Source organism: Sciurus carolinensis, chromosome 7, assembly GCF_902686445.1.
Source record: "Sciurus carolinensis chromosome 7, mSciCar1.2, whole genome shotgun sequence".
Taxonomy (NCBI): Eukaryota; Metazoa; Chordata; class Mammalia; order Rodentia; family Sciuridae; genus Sciurus; species Sciurus carolinensis.
The window spans coordinates 28,429,652-28,446,869 of record NC_062219.1 but is presented as its reverse complement, the minus strand read 5'-3'; the positions used below and the strand labels follow the sequence as shown (position 1 = coordinate 28,446,869).

At 43.0% G+C, this 17,218-nt stretch overlaps 1 protein-coding gene across 2 annotated transcripts in view; it reads right to left on the bottom strand.

Annotated features, from left to right (window-relative positions):
* Map3k5 (mitogen-activated protein kinase kinase kinase 5) overlaps positions 1–17,218 on the bottom strand; it is a 216,335-nt gene that overhangs the window by 26,696 nt on the left and 172,421 nt on the right. Inside the window, exons 19-23 of one of the 2 annotated variants that reach the window (XM_047558138.1) lie at positions 16,524–16,681; positions 13,903–14,080; positions 12,998–13,018; positions 5,203–5,383; positions 4,937–5,105 (exon numbers count right to left, since the gene is read on the bottom strand). In XM_047558138.1, the coding sequence (XP_047414094.1) occupies positions 4,937–5,105; positions 5,203–5,383; positions 12,998–13,018; positions 13,903–14,080; positions 16,524–16,681 (707 nt within the window). The remainder of the gene's footprint in view (positions 1–4,936; positions 5,106–5,202; positions 5,384–12,997; positions 13,019–13,902; positions 14,081–16,523; positions 16,682–17,218) is intronic. The other variant, XM_047558139.1, reaches the window with a different exon arrangement.

The window sequence follows — 17,218 nt, the reverse complement described above, 5'->3', positions numbered from 1 at the left end:
CCAGGATACAGTCAGATACACAAAGCTTTACCCACATAGAAGCAGGCTGAGGCAATGAGAGTACTGTTCTCAGAAATTATAATTGAGACCTTAAGGGAGATTCAGGCAATGGGCCATAGGATCTTAAAATCAGCCCACAGAGAGGTCATAAAATAGGGTCATGAAAGCATCCAATTATAAGAAAGGAAGAGAAAGTAATGATATTGGGAATGATAACGAGGTGGAAGAAGAGAAGCAGACAGAAGCAGAAATGCACACCAAGAGGGCCAACAGCAGCCCAGGCAGAGAAAAGATGTGCAAACTCTGGGACCTTGAAGTCCCTTGGTATCATACTCTAGTTTCAGTCTCTATAAGGTTCAGCCAGGGACTGTGGTTGGAATTCCTTGAGAGTCCAAGACTCTTGTTACTATGTGTGTCCACTACCACATGCTCCTGGTACTTCAACTGGCCTAAAGCAAGTCAACTGCCCACAACTGCTGGGGGCCAATCTGATACTCCCTTCTTGAAACCATTCCTTACCCATCAATGAAGCATTCAGTTAGAAGAATGGGCCAATAGATTTTTTTGTATATTAAAAATATAATATAATATTTATACAAAACCCCTCTCTCAAATTGAATTTTTTTTTTTACTTTGAGCAAAGCACCCACATTGCTTATGTAAAGCAAATACAGTATTTATCCTTATTTAACTTTAAGAAAGAACAGGATTTTTATTATGTTCATTTCTATCTCATATTGTACATTTTCTTACTGCATCATTAAATTCCTCAACTGGGCTGTGAAAATTACAATCCCTAGGAATCTATTAAAATGAAGAGAAATGCACCATCAAGTTCTTTCTCTCAATATATTTATATTTTCACTTGGGAGCTCTGTTTCATGTTTATGTTTTAATGAGAAAAAAAATTATATTGAAAAGCTTAAGAGCTGTCATCAAGGGGATATTTTTAAGTCAGGCTAGGAACAATTATCAATTTTGTCTTATTTTGTTTTTTAAAAAATTCACAGGCAAAATAATAACACCAAGAAAATATGTTTAAGCAGGAAAATGCGAGTTATTCAGAAACTGGAAGCTTATCTTAGTGAAAAACCACTTACACATTTGCCAGCAGTCTAAATAGCAAACATTTATATTTGACATTAGCCCTGTTTTCACAACAGAAAACATGTTTCTGGTGTTTGGATATGTATGTAATGGTCCCACAGAGAAACATTCTCTACTCTGGGAAATACTTTCTGTCCAGGCTACTTTATCCTCTTACATCATCGTTATTTCTGTTCCAACTCTAGTCTTCCCATGTTTACTCGTGATCATGCCCTCATTAAGGAGCATCTTAGGTTCAGGGAGGCTGACTTCCTATCCTAAGGCAGTAGGTGACAGTGTGCCAGCCCTAGAGTTTTCTGCAAAGATCCTCTCTGCCTTTTATCCTTTAAACTTCCTTACTAACTGTGAGTAGATTTCCAAAAGGTGGTACAGATAAAAAGGCTTTTCATAGTTTAATACTTGAAGGAGTGGACCAATATACACTTTGTAGGGTAGACTGAAATATAAAGCCTGCCTGGGATATAAAGATATGTCTACAAATACTTAATGCTCTGAAAAAATTCTTTCTGATTATAGAAAAAAATCAAAATTGATCATAACTATAATTAACAGCTCTGATCATTTGTTCAATGTTTTCTGTTATTCCCCTAAATCACCCATAATCTCAGAGACTCTTGATAGTGACCTCACGGGTAGATTCCTTGTGTTAGGGAGGTGGAGGCTCAGGTTTTGAGAGGGTAAATAAGTGGCCCAAATCACAGAGCCTTGAAATGATGAATCCAGCCTCAAACAGAGGCAAGTCCAGGCTGGGTCCAAGGTCCCAGCCATTATATACCACTGCCCCAATTAGCTGGAACAGCCAGCCATAAACCTGAGTCAAGACCTGCTCTACCACTGAAGCACCAGGCAGTGTCACAGGAAGGCATGCACAGTGTCCTTCACAGCAGAATCAGGACCCTCATTATCACCTGACCATTCTGGATAGGCATGTGATTCCGACAAGCAGTTTCTGGCACCAAGGCATGTCCTCTTGAGGCTGCTTTCAAGTTTCCTTTTATAGAGAACATTCAAGAGTGCTTTAAACACTAGAAGGCACCAAACCATTGACTATGATTAACCAACTTCAAAACTTTAAGAATTTCAGGTTAGGGGTGTAGCTAAACCAGTGGTATAGCACGTGATTAGCATGCGGTGTCCCCTGGGCTCAATCTCTAGCACCATCTCCACCTCCCAAAATTCAGAATTTCAGCAGTCTCAGAAATGACTTCTTTGGCCAGTTTTGAGCTGGCGGCTGGGATAGAGTGATGGCCAAGACATTCTCTGCCCTGATGGAGCCACAGTCCAACAGGATACAGAGAAAAAGCCCCAAACAAATGACATTTTCTGTGCTGGAAAAACATACATTTGGTGATGAGTCCAAGATTTAGGCAATCCCTGGGCTCTGCATGTTTCTGACCTAAAAACAAACTAGGTGACACTGGAGAAGCCTGCACTCCTCAGTGACTGACAGTGATTTCCTGTCCTGTCCCTCTCCCCCTACACTGGTCCCTTCCTCTCAGCACCCATCTCCATCTGGCATGGCAGACAGGAAGAGCAGTGTGGTGGTTAAGATCAGATACCCTGCGGTCAGACTGCCTGCATCCAACCCTGACTCCACTGCTTAGGGCTGCATGACCTTGGCAAGTTACTCAAGTCCTCTGTGCCTCAGTTTTCTCATCCATAAAATGACGATGCTAACAGAGAGATTACTTTAGTACTATTGTCCTGAGGATTAAATGAGTAAATACTCATGAAATACTAAGAGTAATACCTGGCTCAGAGAAAATGCTTGCTATTATTACTTTATGTTTAATATATGGTTACTCATTGTTTTTAATTGTTTTTCTTTCTCTACCAGAATGTCAACTTCAGCCAGATGCAGTTTGTTTGTGTGTTCACTGTAGTATCCCCAGCACATGGAACACTGCCTGGCGTTTAGTAGATGCTCAGTAAGAATGTGTTAAATGAATGAATGGATTCCAAGTGCTGTCCAGCTGCTCTTTCTATCTAAACTTGGTTCCTTTTCTTATCCTGACCCATCCTATTCAGTCCTTGAAAGATCATAGTAGGCCAATCAGCATCTTCAGCACCTGTTTGACCCCCAGTTCAGAGTCTTGGCTACCTGTAATCACAGAGTGCCTTCTTGTTGGGTCTCAGAGTAACTCCTGGAGATAGCTTCCCATTAGGATGAAGTGAGCATATCACAGAAAGTGTAGGTGGTGCTCAGTTCAGTTCTCCCTGAACCCAGAAACCCACACATATGAACTTTTGGCTCCTTCTTGGGGATCATAGGAAAAGAGGTGAATCTTAGGAAATTCCTAAAGGGATAAAATGTTCAGGCTCAAGAGACAGCAGGGCAGCCTAGTGAGTCCTCAGGATGAAGACAACTGGGGCCATACAGTAAGAGCCAAAAAAGAGACAGCCTTGCTCCATTTCCATCTCAGTGAAAGATGAGATAAACTGTGAACTGAGACTTTAACAATGTGGCCTGATCCCTTCAGCTGTGTCTGCAGCTGTTTTCCCAAGATGGAGGGAAGAAGCTGCATGCAGTCCATAGTGATCACACAGGACAGGTGTGGTCATGTAGACAGGTGGTATGGAAGCAGGTGGAGTCCTTGACACCCACAGAACAGAGGATGACAGGTGTGATGTCAGAGCCAAGCATGTCAGTGGAAGGCTTGTATCCACAAGGGGACTGAGCTTCTACACCCAGTGGCTTAGAACCGCGGGAAAAACCCGTTTCCCCTGGTGCAGATTTGGGGAGGGGACACTTCACCAAGTCTATAAGCACAATCATAGGGAACATATTTTCCCAGGTATTACAGACTGAATTGTGTCCCCCCAATTCATATGTTGAAGCCCTACCCCCAATGTATTTGGAAACAAGGCCTTTAACAAGATAATTAAGGTTAAGTGAGGTCATGGATACAGCCCTAGCCCAACTGGACAGGTGTCCTCATAAGAAGCAGAAGAGACAGGTGCACACACAGAGAGAAAAGAGCCTCTGAAGACACAATGAGAAGGTGGCCATCCACAACCAAGGGAAGAGGGTACAAAAAAAGATCAAACCTGCCAACACTTGATCTTGACCTAACTAAATAACATTTCTGTGGTATAAGCCACCTAGTCTGTGGTATTTTGTTATGGCAACCCTAGAAAACAAATATATCAGGGAATTACAGTTTCACTGACAAGACTTTGCTTTTTTATAGCACATCTGGCCTTCTAACATATTACTTATTTATTGTTGCCCATCACCCTCCATTGAATGCAGTGGCCTCGTGAGCACACAGGTTCTGTGGTACTTGCTGGTGCTCACAAATGCTCTGAGGAGTGACTGACAGGTAGCCTTGTACTAATGTAACACAGGTAGCACTTGACAAGGCTCAAGTCTTGTTTATTGAGTAAATGAATGAACAACTGAATGAAGGGTAAAAGAGTCCCTAGGGACTAGGTGGAACCTCACCAACATGAAAAATTTGCCTCTGACTTAAAAATAATTTGTGTTCAAAAATACAGTTTCTACATTAGGAATTTGTTCCTTTGTTTCCTCTGGGGTAGGTTGGTTTAATTTAAGGAGATAGTTTCATATCTCCATGAACTGTCACCTGTTATGGCTCCAAGTGATTAGGACAGTTAAAAATATGTAAACTCTGGGTGGGACTGACTTAATAGCAGGTGCCTGTAGTTCCAGCCTCACAGGAGGTTGAGGCAGGGGCTGGCTTGAATCAAGAGCTGCAGCCAGCCTGGGTAACATAAGTGAGATCTTATCTCACAAAATAAAATAAAATAAAATAACACACAAAAGCACACACACTTTGGGAAATGATGTACCTGGGAGAGATTTTACCTGAGCTAAAGATTCCATTAAATTCCTCACAACTTTGTCCTGGTCTTCTGTCAGGATCCTGTGAAGGGTGGCCCGCCTTTCACTGTCCTTCCTCAGCATAAAGAACCCAGAATCTTTTTCTTCAGGGGAAGGCGGGGCACTGTGATCTTCAAAATTTTCATCTGGAATTCTGGAATAATTGAGGCAGCATAAATCACAGCGTCCTCCATAAAGTGACATATCTCACAATATCATTCATTTTTACCCAAAGTAAGTCAGGTCTTTACCCCAAAAAGAGTGTCCGTATTCCTTTCACATCTTTTTCTCCACAGGACTTGGCTCTGGTTTTGAAGGAGAAGGGGTCCACCTTCAGCTCGGTGTCAGGGGACACGGAGCCGTACTCACTGCTGCTGCTGGTGTCTTCTACCAGGACAGGCACTGGCAAGGATATGCTCCTGAGATACTCTGCTGGTGACAAGAGGGAACAAAGGCAGCTAATGCTTTCAGAAATTTACATATCCTAGCACACCCATCGAAAGACCGGATCCTTTGCCATAGATCTCACTGCAGAGAGCAGCATACCTGTGCTACAAAGGGGGCTAGCTGTGTGAGGATGACCTCCCCCTGCTCAGTATGACCCCGGCAGGGCATCAGCCAAAAAAGGGCCTCCCAGTTCTGAAAAGGAACATGTCAAGGGGGTGAAACAGTGGAGGAGGACCAGCCTTGGCAGGAACTGGGTTCTGATCTCATTTTTATGGATGACTTCTTATTTTTGTTCACAGATCTCAGATTTTTTTTTTTTTTTTTTTTTTGTGTGTGGTACAGGGGATTGAATCCAGGGGTGCTTAGTTTTCGCATCTATAAATACAGGACCAGATTCATAAAATGTTAAGCCTTGCTGTCTCCTGGCTGTGCTGTCCTGAGCTGCCTTCCTCAGCCACACCCTTCCACACAATGTTCCGCTTCATCCCAGGCCCACAGCAATGGAGTCAGCTGACCATGGACTGAAACTCTGAGACCAGGGCAGTAACCAAAATAGAAAACAGCACAATAAAAAGTGTTTTGAAAAGAGGATTTCCTAAGGTGCTGTTATATCTGGCCTCATGAAGCAACTCTCCCTCAAACTTTTTAACTGGATTCATAACGTTCTTCAAATTCACATGAAACGAGAACCTGGTCTGTTAAGCCATCAGTCATCGCCATGACTTTCTGCAAGAATGACTGCTTGCCTGTCCTAGGAAGGAGATTTGGCAGAAAGAATGGTCAGTAAAATGTGAAAATGTGATTTAAAAATGATTTTGGTAATTCTGCATTATTCTTGGTACTAAATGGTTCAAAAATATATAACAGAAATAAAATGGATATTTTTCTTTCAAAAAAATAAATTTTAAGTCAGAGGTTCAAAGGTTCACCTTAGCCTCTTGAGACTGCCTTAAAAAGCATAAGACTGGGAGACTCTGGGTCCACTCTAGAAGTTCCAATGCTGATCCACCTAAAACAAATATGTTCTGACTGTCACATGTCACAATTCTGTGTGGGGATACAAATTGCAAAGTATTCTTTGCTAAAAGGATTTTGGAGACCAAGGGACTAGATCTTTTAACCTTTTCAGGTTCTTGCATACCATGATTCTGTAACAAACATGGGCTTCTCCTTTACTGGGGTGGGGAATAATGTAGCATAATAGGAGCTGTCCAAAGTTAATCAAACACTGATTTAAAAAACTAATTTTTGCAGGAAACATCTTTAATATCCGGATGCTACTAAAGTCTTATACTAAAGAAAACAGGTATAAATTTATAGAAGCAAAAAAATCCACTGTTGCCTGGAAACCCCTTTTTACTCAATTCTCCTTAAGCTCGGTGGAGTCAAAAATTCGCCAAGTTTCAGAGACAGGAGGTGGTTAGTCAGGAGTGGACTTCTGACTGTACACTGTGACTAGAAACCAGCGACCATCAGCCAGGAGGGGTGGGGGCTGTTAGTACTTTGATCAGACAAATGGACACACTTATGATCATTCATCCCTCATCTCTGATTTACAAATGTCTGGAAGCTAGATCAGCCTTCACGTACCTACATTCCTTCCCTCTTTCTTCTCCTCCCTCCCCACTGGGTCTCCCTCCCTTCCTTCCTCTCCTTTCTTTCTTCCTTTCTTCCCTTCCTTCCTTATTCTCCTTTCCCTCTTCCCCTCCATTTCCTTCTCTTTCTTCAACTATTTTTAGGCTCCATATATGCTGTATTATTTGTTGTATATATAACACAAGAAAATATGTAAAATGTGTCAAAATATTAATGATAGTTATTTCTAGAAGATGTGAAAATAACTGATTTTATTTTTTCAAATTTCAGCAATAATTAATATTTTTATAATCAGAAAGATGCTATTAATATTTTTTTCACAAGCAAATATTCAATAGGTAGCAACACCACTTTACTAAGAACTTGATTTACCTAATAATGCATTTGGTTATTTCATCTTCCCAAAGAAGAAAAAAAAAAAAATCCCATTACATAGCAGGAAGGAACATGTCTCTGAAAACATATTATCCCTGACACTGGGAAGCTCTTCCAAAAAAAAATCAGTCTTGGAAAGGATCTAACCATATCCAGGAGCATCACAAGTGATACAATCTTGAGGTAGGGCACATCCTGCCCACTGGTTATATTATAGATGCCATTAGGCCTGTTCCATTGGCCTATCCCACATGTAGGCCAGGTAAAGGAAGCAGGTGTCATAGTAGTACAGCTTTGGTTTCACCTATGGGGAGGAGAAACTTCTAGGGATAGTTGATCTCAGGGATAAACAATCTTACTGGTCAGAACTGGAAAGTCTCCCAAGGATGAACTAATTGACCTATCTGTTGTTATTTAAATGTTCTGAAACTGAACACAGGAGAAGGCAGGAAGCAAGAGGAAGCCAAGAAATGTCAAATTTATCAATTAAATACCACAGTATCTTATTTAATTTTAGAGAGAAGCTCAAATGAGTACACTGAAGACACACGGCAGGCCAAGTGTCCAACAGGTAGCAACTTCCAAAATTCACTTGCTTGTGGAATTTCTTTTTTCTGGAGTAGCTCATGGGCCTAATATTTCATGGGCCATATTTTAGCCAGTGCTGCTACAGCTGAAAGCAGACAGGTGGCCTCTCGCTGTTAATGAGCGGTAGAGTTGTAGAGGAAAAGTTGGTTGGGGAGCCTGCTTGTGAGAGGACATTTCTGGAGGTGGTCTAAGTCCGTGGTGTGCTCTGTTTCACTCCAGAGACAACACCAATTGCATCCGGGGAAACAGATTACAGAATGGACAAAAGAATTGCCTGGAAACGAGATTTCCGTGGCTCTGAGTTGTCAGGGCCCTGCGCTCAACGTTGCCAATGGAAAAAGATAGCTGAAGGATGCTCCCACCAGTCTCTCGGCTGAGTGGAACAGCCAATCTCTTTCCTAAGGAATCCCTTTCCTCCAGGGGGCTCACTGGTACCAGGGGGGTTTCTGCAGCGGCCCACAATGGGCGATCCTCTTTACAATGCACATGACAATCAGAAAGGCAGGCAAGCATCATTTACATTTCAAAAATAAAAGCAATGCTTCTTCTAGATAGAATTCTGTCTAGAATACTACTAGATTTGGGGTGCAGGGCTCCTACGATGTTTTTTGTAAGTGTGTGTAGCTAAAGAAGAGAGGGAGTGAAGCCTTAAATTACCCTGCCTTTTTCCTTTCAGTGTGTGGTTTGATTGCCCAGTAATAAGAAGGCCTGGGTCATAACTGAATTTTAAGGTTGCTATGGATACTGATTGCCTAAAAGGAGACCCAATGAGGAAAAACTGTGTATGCTAAGGTTGAAACTCAGCACGGGTCATTATGGCTCATCTAGGAAATAAAGGGACTTCCGGGTGTTCTGCATGCCCTGTGTGTACAGCCCTGATTCCTCCTCTGCCTGAACTGTTTCCAGACTGACTCCCCTTCTCTGTGTGGCCCATGCATTGACTCATCCAACGCAGAGTCCCTGATGACAGACTACCTGTTGGGAAGCCAACAGGACTTGCTAGTGGATTGGAGTGAAGGGTGTAAAAATGAGAAATCAAAAAATGACCCCAAGGTTTCCGGCTTAAGATAATGAAAGGAGACATGTACTATTCATATACCACCATGAAAGGGAATACAGGTTAAAGGGGAAATTCTTTTCTTTGGGAAGGGTGTCATTTGACAGGTCAGCTGGAGGAACAAAGAAGGCAACTAGGTATGAGTCTGGGACTCAGAGGAAAACTGGTCTAGAGAAATGAACTTCATAGCCTACACTCTAGATGACATTTGAAGCAAAGGATGATAAAATTTAGGGAAAGATGGGAAGAGCACCTGGTGCTTCAGAACACCAACATTTAGAGGAAAAAGGGAGGAAGCAGAGGCAGAAAAGGAAAATGACAAGAACAGCCATGGGAATGGAGGACATCAGGTGTTGAGGAAGCCCACATAGGAGAGGGCTAAAGCAGGAGAGGACAGTCACCTGGGCCAGAAACTGAGGACCAAATGGAGAAAAGTACTTGCTGGATTTGACTATGGAGATCTCACTGGCAAACTTGATTAGAGCAGGTTCAGCGATCGTGTGGAAGGGAAAACTCTAGACTGTCAGGAACAAAGTGGAGCACATGAGAAGATAGTACTTCAAGACGTGAAGCTGTGATGGGGAGTAAACAAATTTGGGGCGTTAGCCAAAGGGGTGTCAGGGGAAGATGAGTTCAGGACAGAACATGTTGGATATGGAACTTATCTGGAAAGGCAGAAGCTGAGAGGAAGCAGGTGTAGGATCCAGGACTCACCAGGGAGTTTGGCCTTTAGAGGAAGATGAATGCTTTCTCTATTGCAAGGAGTGGAAAGGGGTCTTTGGGCAGTAGTTTTGTAAGTTTGTGGTGGAAATAAGATCAAAGCCACTGCAGGGCTTCCTAGCTTCTCATGTTCTAGAGATTTTGAGGTTTATAGAAAACCACAGGGCATTCTGTGGTAGCTGTCACTGTCAATGAAAATAAGCTCAATACCTATTTCTAGAGAAGCAAGAGACAGGTCCTGAATAGCACAGTCACGAATCCCAAGACATCAGTCCATGGGTGTGACTGGGTTCTCAGACTGCATGAATGGCACCTGACAGGATTTCCAGTCACCGGCGGGCTTACTGCCAATGTCTTGCCAACTGCTAAGAAGGCCTCTGCTATGGGGCTGGCTGTGAACGATCTGTAAGAGGCTGGGTGGACCTCTCTGAGGATAGGTCATGCACAGGTGTGTCTCTGAAGGGTGATTCTTATTGCTCCATGTTAGGGGTCGATGGGAAGGAGTGTGAGTCCAAGATTCCCCAAGAGATGGCTTTATCAAGAGGCCAGGGGTGGGTTGGGGGGTGGGCAGTCTACAAACCTCAGTGCTGTGAGCTCCTGACTGGGGGGGAGATGACTCTAACCTTAAGGAACTGCATACGTTCTTGCTCTGAGAAAGTGGGAACTGTTTCGTTGCTATGAAGGTAGCCTCTGAGCCTAAAAGCTTTTCTTAAGCAAAGGGACCCGCATGGTTCTTCCTTCCAAGAACAATCAGGGACAAAGCCCTGCCCCAACACAGTCTCTTCCCTGGTCAGCCTACCTCCACCTCCAGTTGGCCCAAACACTGAAATATGGTTCTCACATTTTAGTGACTTTAAGTTATCTGGATTTGATGAAAGTACAGAATTCCAGGTTCCAATTCCAGATTCTGCAAAGGGTCAATCATCTTAACTTTTTAACCTACACCCTAAGTGATCCATGCAGACAGGATCTGGGCCTGTGTGAGTCACTGCTACATTCCTAGCACAAAGTATAGGGAGGGATATAAAAGTGTTATGAACAGATGTTACTAAATAAACCATCCTCCACACAGCTAGCAGAATGATCTATCAGTGGCTTCTCTGTCCAATATGGTTAACCTGAAGGGGAAGGAGGGCCTCACCAACACTACCTCCCAACTCCTGCCCCTTTCCGAAAGGAAACAAGTGTAGTTACTGAAGGCAGAGGTCCAGAGGCACGGAGGCAGTCTGCTCTACACACTGAAACAGGTACATAATCTTTACAAGATGCCTGGAGAAGGAAGAGACCTGTCACTTATATTCATCTGGAAGGAGAGGAAGGTAAGATCATGGTCATAGGTTGTAATTAACAGGAAGCCTGAAGATGCTCAGTAACACCGGAGAACAGTCAAATGGAACTTCACTCCTAATTAGCACGTGTGTCTTGCCTTTCTGAGGAGGAGGGACATGCTCACGAGCCCCATAGCCCCTCTAATGATGCTCCTTCAGCTGAGTCTGAATAAGCTAATTACGTGGGGAGCTGGGGGCTGCCCATTTTTTCTAGTTCCAAGTCCCTGTCTCAGGTAAGGGGGTCAGACCAAGGAAGGGTGGTCAGTGGGGGAAGAGGGTTAAAAGGAATTCATGAGGCTGAAGGAAGTTCTGACTGGGGAGAATCCAGAGGGCCCCTGGGAAAGGGCAGGGGGACCTTCATGCTGGGTCCACAATTCTCAACAGGCCACTGAGCACAGACCAGACCAAGAAAAGGAGAACAACAATATGAGATACGACAACCACCTGGCGAAGTGCTTGTTGGGCGACGCATGTGACACACGTCTCATTTAATCCTCCCAACAACCCCATGAGCCAGAGATCTAACCAAACCCACTGGGCAGATGAGGTGACACAGGGTAGGGCACGTTCAAGGCCACCTAGTCAAAAAGGGAACTCAGCGCTGACACCCATCCCCTTAATTCTGACTGAAGAGAGATCCTGTAGCACGTAAAGCAGGGCCAGGCTGTAAGGTCAGTGCAGAGTCCAGGTGGCTGTTGAACTGCCCTGAGCACAGATGGCGAGAGGCACGCAGGAACCACTGGCTAGCACTCAGCAGATGTGTACCTTCCACCCCACACTCACTCCAAGCACAAGCTCGCTGAGAAGCCCCTGGGCAGAGCGGCCAGCTCCCTGGGCGTGCGTAGCTGAGTTCACAGGAGCTGCCATTCCGATTATGTGCCACAGGAATCCGTTTCCTGTGAATGAAAACCTTGACATATGGAAGGAATAAAACAACCATGGAGGGAGTTTCTGGGCACGGCTCCAAAGCTCTCCTAGGATATTATCTTATTTTATTTTCAGAACCAACTCTGTGAAGTAGACATTGCTACCAGCTCAGAATGACAGCCAAGACAAGTACCCTGCTGTGTGTCATACACCTAGAAAGTGGCTCAGTGGGATCAGAACTGACTTCTGACAACACCAAAGGCAGATGGTGCAGAAGGCTGGCGGCCCTGCAGGGTACCCTGGGAAAGTGGGGTGACTGTCTCCCAGGGGCCTTGAGGCTCATGCAGAAACCAAGTGTGTGGGGAATGTCTCTTCTCAGAGGTCCCTCCACCCTGACTCTCAGAATCCAGAAGGAAAACAGGAAAGACTGCTCAGGGACCCCCAACTAAGGAGTCTCTCTCTACTCTGGGTACTGGCTTTGAAGTATCCAAAGCACCTGCTAAAACCTCCCTCACTTGGCCCACAGAACCTATGCACAATGGATCTTAAGACCCCTGCTCATCCAACACAGAAGAATCCCAAACATGTTCCTCTCTTTATAATTCTTTGAAATGCTCTTTCTAGAGCAAATCTACCTTCCTGGTTATGATATGCAAAAGCCAACTTGAGAAAACCAAAAAAAAAAAAAACACCCTGACCCACTAAAACAGAATGTATTACCACCCCAAAGGCAAAAGAGGAAGGTATCTGGCACTGAAATTTCTCACAAGAAAGCCATTAGGTGGCCGACAGGCTCCTACATAAGAAAACATGGACTTCACTCAAATTGAAGACTTCAAAAACACAGTCACCATCTTGTATTTAGGGAACAACAATTTAGGCCTCCCTTATGAAAGAGAAAGGGAACAGGTTTCTGAAGCAATAAGCCCAGGCAGGCTTACAGCAGCACACCTCCTTAGTACTCAGAAGCCCATGCCCCACACCCCATGTAAGCAAGGAGTACAGTTGTGGCTACTTATGGAGGGACGAGAAATGACAGCCCTCTGCTCAATGGGCAAACAAACTCACCATTTGATCCAGCTGAAAGTGCTGTGGAAAGAAAAGCAAACAGCAGCATAAGCACATGTTGGCCTTGTTAAAATGAGATATCAACAAAAAGCATCTTGAAATAGGATCGATGTCTTTCCCGAACATTCAATCTGCCCATTCATCCAATACAAATATTAGAAATTCCATGAATAAATGGATCCTCTACTTGTTTTCTTACTGAAATGAGTTATGGAAATTATTGCAAAAAGACAATTGATTTTTATACTGCTGTTTTATTTTTAGCTGTCAATCTTCTTTTCTTCATTTTCTGGGGGAGGTAATTTAATTATTCAGAAAGATAGGTTCTTAGGGGTAGCATGTATTTTTTACTAATGTTAAAAGAATGTATTACCTCGATGGCTTGGAAGTTCAACAGCTCTCTAATAGCCCAATAGTTCATTAGTGTAAACTGGGGTTTCAGTTCTAGAAGGCTACATTTCACCTCTTGTAGACTTTAACCTTAGGAACTCAAGGCTAGAATACTTATAAATGCTAGCTGGATGCAGTGGTGCATACCTGTAATCCCAGTGACTCAGGAGGCTGAGGCAGGAGGATCACAAACTCAAGGCCAGCCTCAGCAACTTAGTGAGGCCCAAAGCAACTTAACAAAACCTTGTCTTAAAAAAATATATAAATAAATAAAATGTTGATATACTAAACCACCTACTGTGTGCTGGAAGATCACTGGTGTTTGAGGCCTCAGCATTTGTAAAATAGATGGAGACATGGCTCCCTGATATTGGAAACATATGCCTGAGAACATAGTTTATAACAATTTCTAGCAATATGTAAACAGACAATTTTATTTCTGTAAAATTCTTCCATCTTAAAAAGCTTAGTATGTAGAAACTCTGACCCAGATCCTCTTCAATGCAACTACATACCTGAAAACTTGGGTTGTGTCTTTTTCTTTTTGCTGGAAACTTTTAAGAATTCATCAACAAGCAGTTCATTAGCACAGGCTCTCTTGTCTGGGTCTGGTTCAAAACATTTCAATATGAAAGCTTTAGCCTCTGCAGACATGGACTCTGGAATCTCAGGGTGGACTTTAAACATCCCAACCTAAGGCATGGACAGAAAAAGCACAATGTATCTTCTGAGTGAGCATCTTATCACCTGAGTTCAGGGGCCTATCACTTGTCCCCTTATCATATTACAAGCTCCAAGTCTGTCGATGCACTTTCTGTAGGTTACAGAGAGCTTACAGAGAGCTTCTGAACACACATGGAGAAGATAGAAGGCACCACTATGAAGTACTAAAACTTTAGAGCACTTTAGTACCTTGTCATTCAAAAAAAATTTTTTTGGAGGGAGGTGGAGTACCAGTTATTGAACTCAGGGGCAGCTGACACTGAGCCACATCCCCAGCCCTATTTTATATTTTATTTAGAAACGGGGTATCACTGAGTTGCTTAGCACCTTGCTTTTGCTGAGGCTGGATTTGAACTCATGATCCTCCTGCCTCAGCCTGAGTAGCTAGGATTACAGGCATGTGCCACTGTGCCCAGCTTTAAAAAGTTTTTTTAATTCAAACGACTGGTTTGCTCACAATAGCTATATGCCAGGTCTTGTGCTTAGGTTTTCCCTTTATGAATCTCCTTGAATCCTCCTAATAATCCAGTGGATTAAATAATATACCTCTTAAAATAAGTGAGGAAAATAAGGCTTAGATGGGCTGAGGTTACTTGATTATGGAAAGACAGACCTGGGATTTGAACCTTGCTTTGCTTGGGATATAGTCCATGTTCTTTTCCCTATTATATAATTTGTAAATATTTCCCCTCTCTCAAATAACCTCCACTAAGAGATATTTAAAGCTACTTTGAAATAAACAAATAGTAATTTTTATCACAATTAGAATTCACTTCTCATAGCTGCTATTCTAAAAAATTTGGGGCTGAGCTCAGTGGCGCATGCCTGTCATCCCAGCAACTCGGGTGGCTAAGACAAGAGGATCACCAGTTCAGGGCCAGCCTGGGCAACTCAATGAGACCTATCTCAAAAAAATAAATAAAAAGGGGTGGCGGTGTAGCTCAGTGGTAGAGTGCTCCTGGGTTTAAGCCCTGGTACCCACATACACAAAAAGATTTTAATGATCTTTTCATGTATTAGTACAGAGAAAATCTTCCAAGGACATATTTTTGGTATTATAAAGCTTACATAAATTTATTTTTATATAAATAATAATCTATAATTACTTACATAGCATTTACTATGTGTCAGAAGCTATTCTTAGAGTTTTGCATATATTAACTCATATATACCTCACTCCTGTTTGGTACTATGTTTATTCCCATTTTGTAGGTGAGTAAACTGATGTACAAGGAGATTAGGTAATTTGCCCCACGTCTCAAGTATCCTGATCCAGGCTAAAGCTTGGCTCTGAACACTGTCAGTGTCAGAGTCCATGTGATCACTTCGTTTTAAGACGGCGTCACCTCCCATGCACAGACAAGGCGGGCCCAACTGAGACAAAGGCATGTTTCCCAATGATCACTGCACTAACGGGTAATGAAGCAGCACTTCAGAGGGAGGCCCTGAAGATGGGACAAGAATAAAAAGTCTTCCTTCCTGTCAAGAAAGGCTGTTCTTAGTGCCTGTCTGACTCTTTCAGACTGGGTCACAGTCCTCATTTGTACATCAGCAGCATCCCACTGCACTGCCTTCAAATGTAAAGCCACACTTGGCACAAACACGGGAGCTGTGTACACCATGGCCCCTCATGGGAAGCCAAATGCAAATGAACAAGGGCCAGAAACGCAGCCAGGGGCAGGCAGAGGGTAACAGTGATCCTCAGACGTCCTCTGCATTAGAGAAGAACACTTTTCCATTTTGAATTTCCCACTTGCCTAGCCTCTGGCAAGGGTAGGCTACAAGGGACTCAGGTTTCTGCCACACCTAGTCCTCAGATCCCAGGCCTGTGGCCATGGCTCTCTCGGGTCTCTTTCCATCAGTGCCTCCTACTTTGGGAACTGGGGCTGCTTCCCGTGCCCCAAAGAATTACTTATCAGTCAATTACCAGGCTAGCCAACTGATTTTGAAGAATAAGACTGACTGATTTAAAATGGTAATTATGCCCTTTTAAAAAATGAACTTCCAAACTATTATGGTAGAGAAATAAAGGAAGATATTGATTTGATTGAATACTTAATTGGGAAAAAATGTTCCTATATCTTCTTCCACGGAAAATATTCAGACAGTCTCCCAAACAGCCTAACTCACTTTCCACACAGTGGTGTGATTTCTGCTGTGCTGCCGGAAGGTGGTCAAAGGAAGTTCTACTGACTCTCACTTTGGAGCTGAGAAAACCACTACAGAGAGATGCCATGGGAAAGGCGGAGGCCTGTCTCTGGGGAGAAGGGATCTTCTCAGACTTGAATGTGCTCTCATCTCCTGCTTACTTAGACTCCTTTCCCAAGCAAAATATGATATACACACATAGAGCACAAAGGCCATCCAGTAGCTATGAGAAGCTTGATCCCTTTAAGGTAATATGAAATGTGACCTTGAACATGGCTGCTTGTGGCTCTCCTAGTTCATAAAACGGTGGTTTTCCTGTGGCCATTTCAATGATTGTGCAGCCCAAAGACCAAATGTCTGCTGCTTTTCCATAGCCTCGTGGTCCTTTATCGATTATTTCTGGTGCCATATACTGAAGGGTACCTGAAAGCACACCAAACACATTTCTACTTTAAAAAAAGAAAACAGATATCTAATGACAGCTTCAATTTTTCCAAGTAAGACAACTTTAAAAACACGATTCCGGTCCTAATAGCTCATCTTTGAGTTCCAGTTTCTTCTGCTATTTAGAAAAGTAGAAATAGCAATTTCTATAATGGATTTTATCAGTGACACAGAAATAGTTCAATACCATCATTTGGTCATGATGATGACCATTCTCACTCCTTAGATGGGGGAGTGTAACCAAGGCATCGTTCCCTTGGACTCGCTCAGAGACTTCTAACCATGAGTCTTTTGAAAATGACAGAGAATACATCAATACATTTTCTGTGTTCAGTTCTTCAAATACATGAAGACTGCTATGATGTATACTTCTAATCTTTTCCTGGAAAAAATCTAGTCATTCATCCAGTTCCTTAGATCTATATTTCTCAGTTCCTGAACTGAATGCTTAGCTCTGTTTTCATTCTGGAAGTCCTTTTGTTAAATAAGTCAGGTATAGAGAGACAAATCCCACAT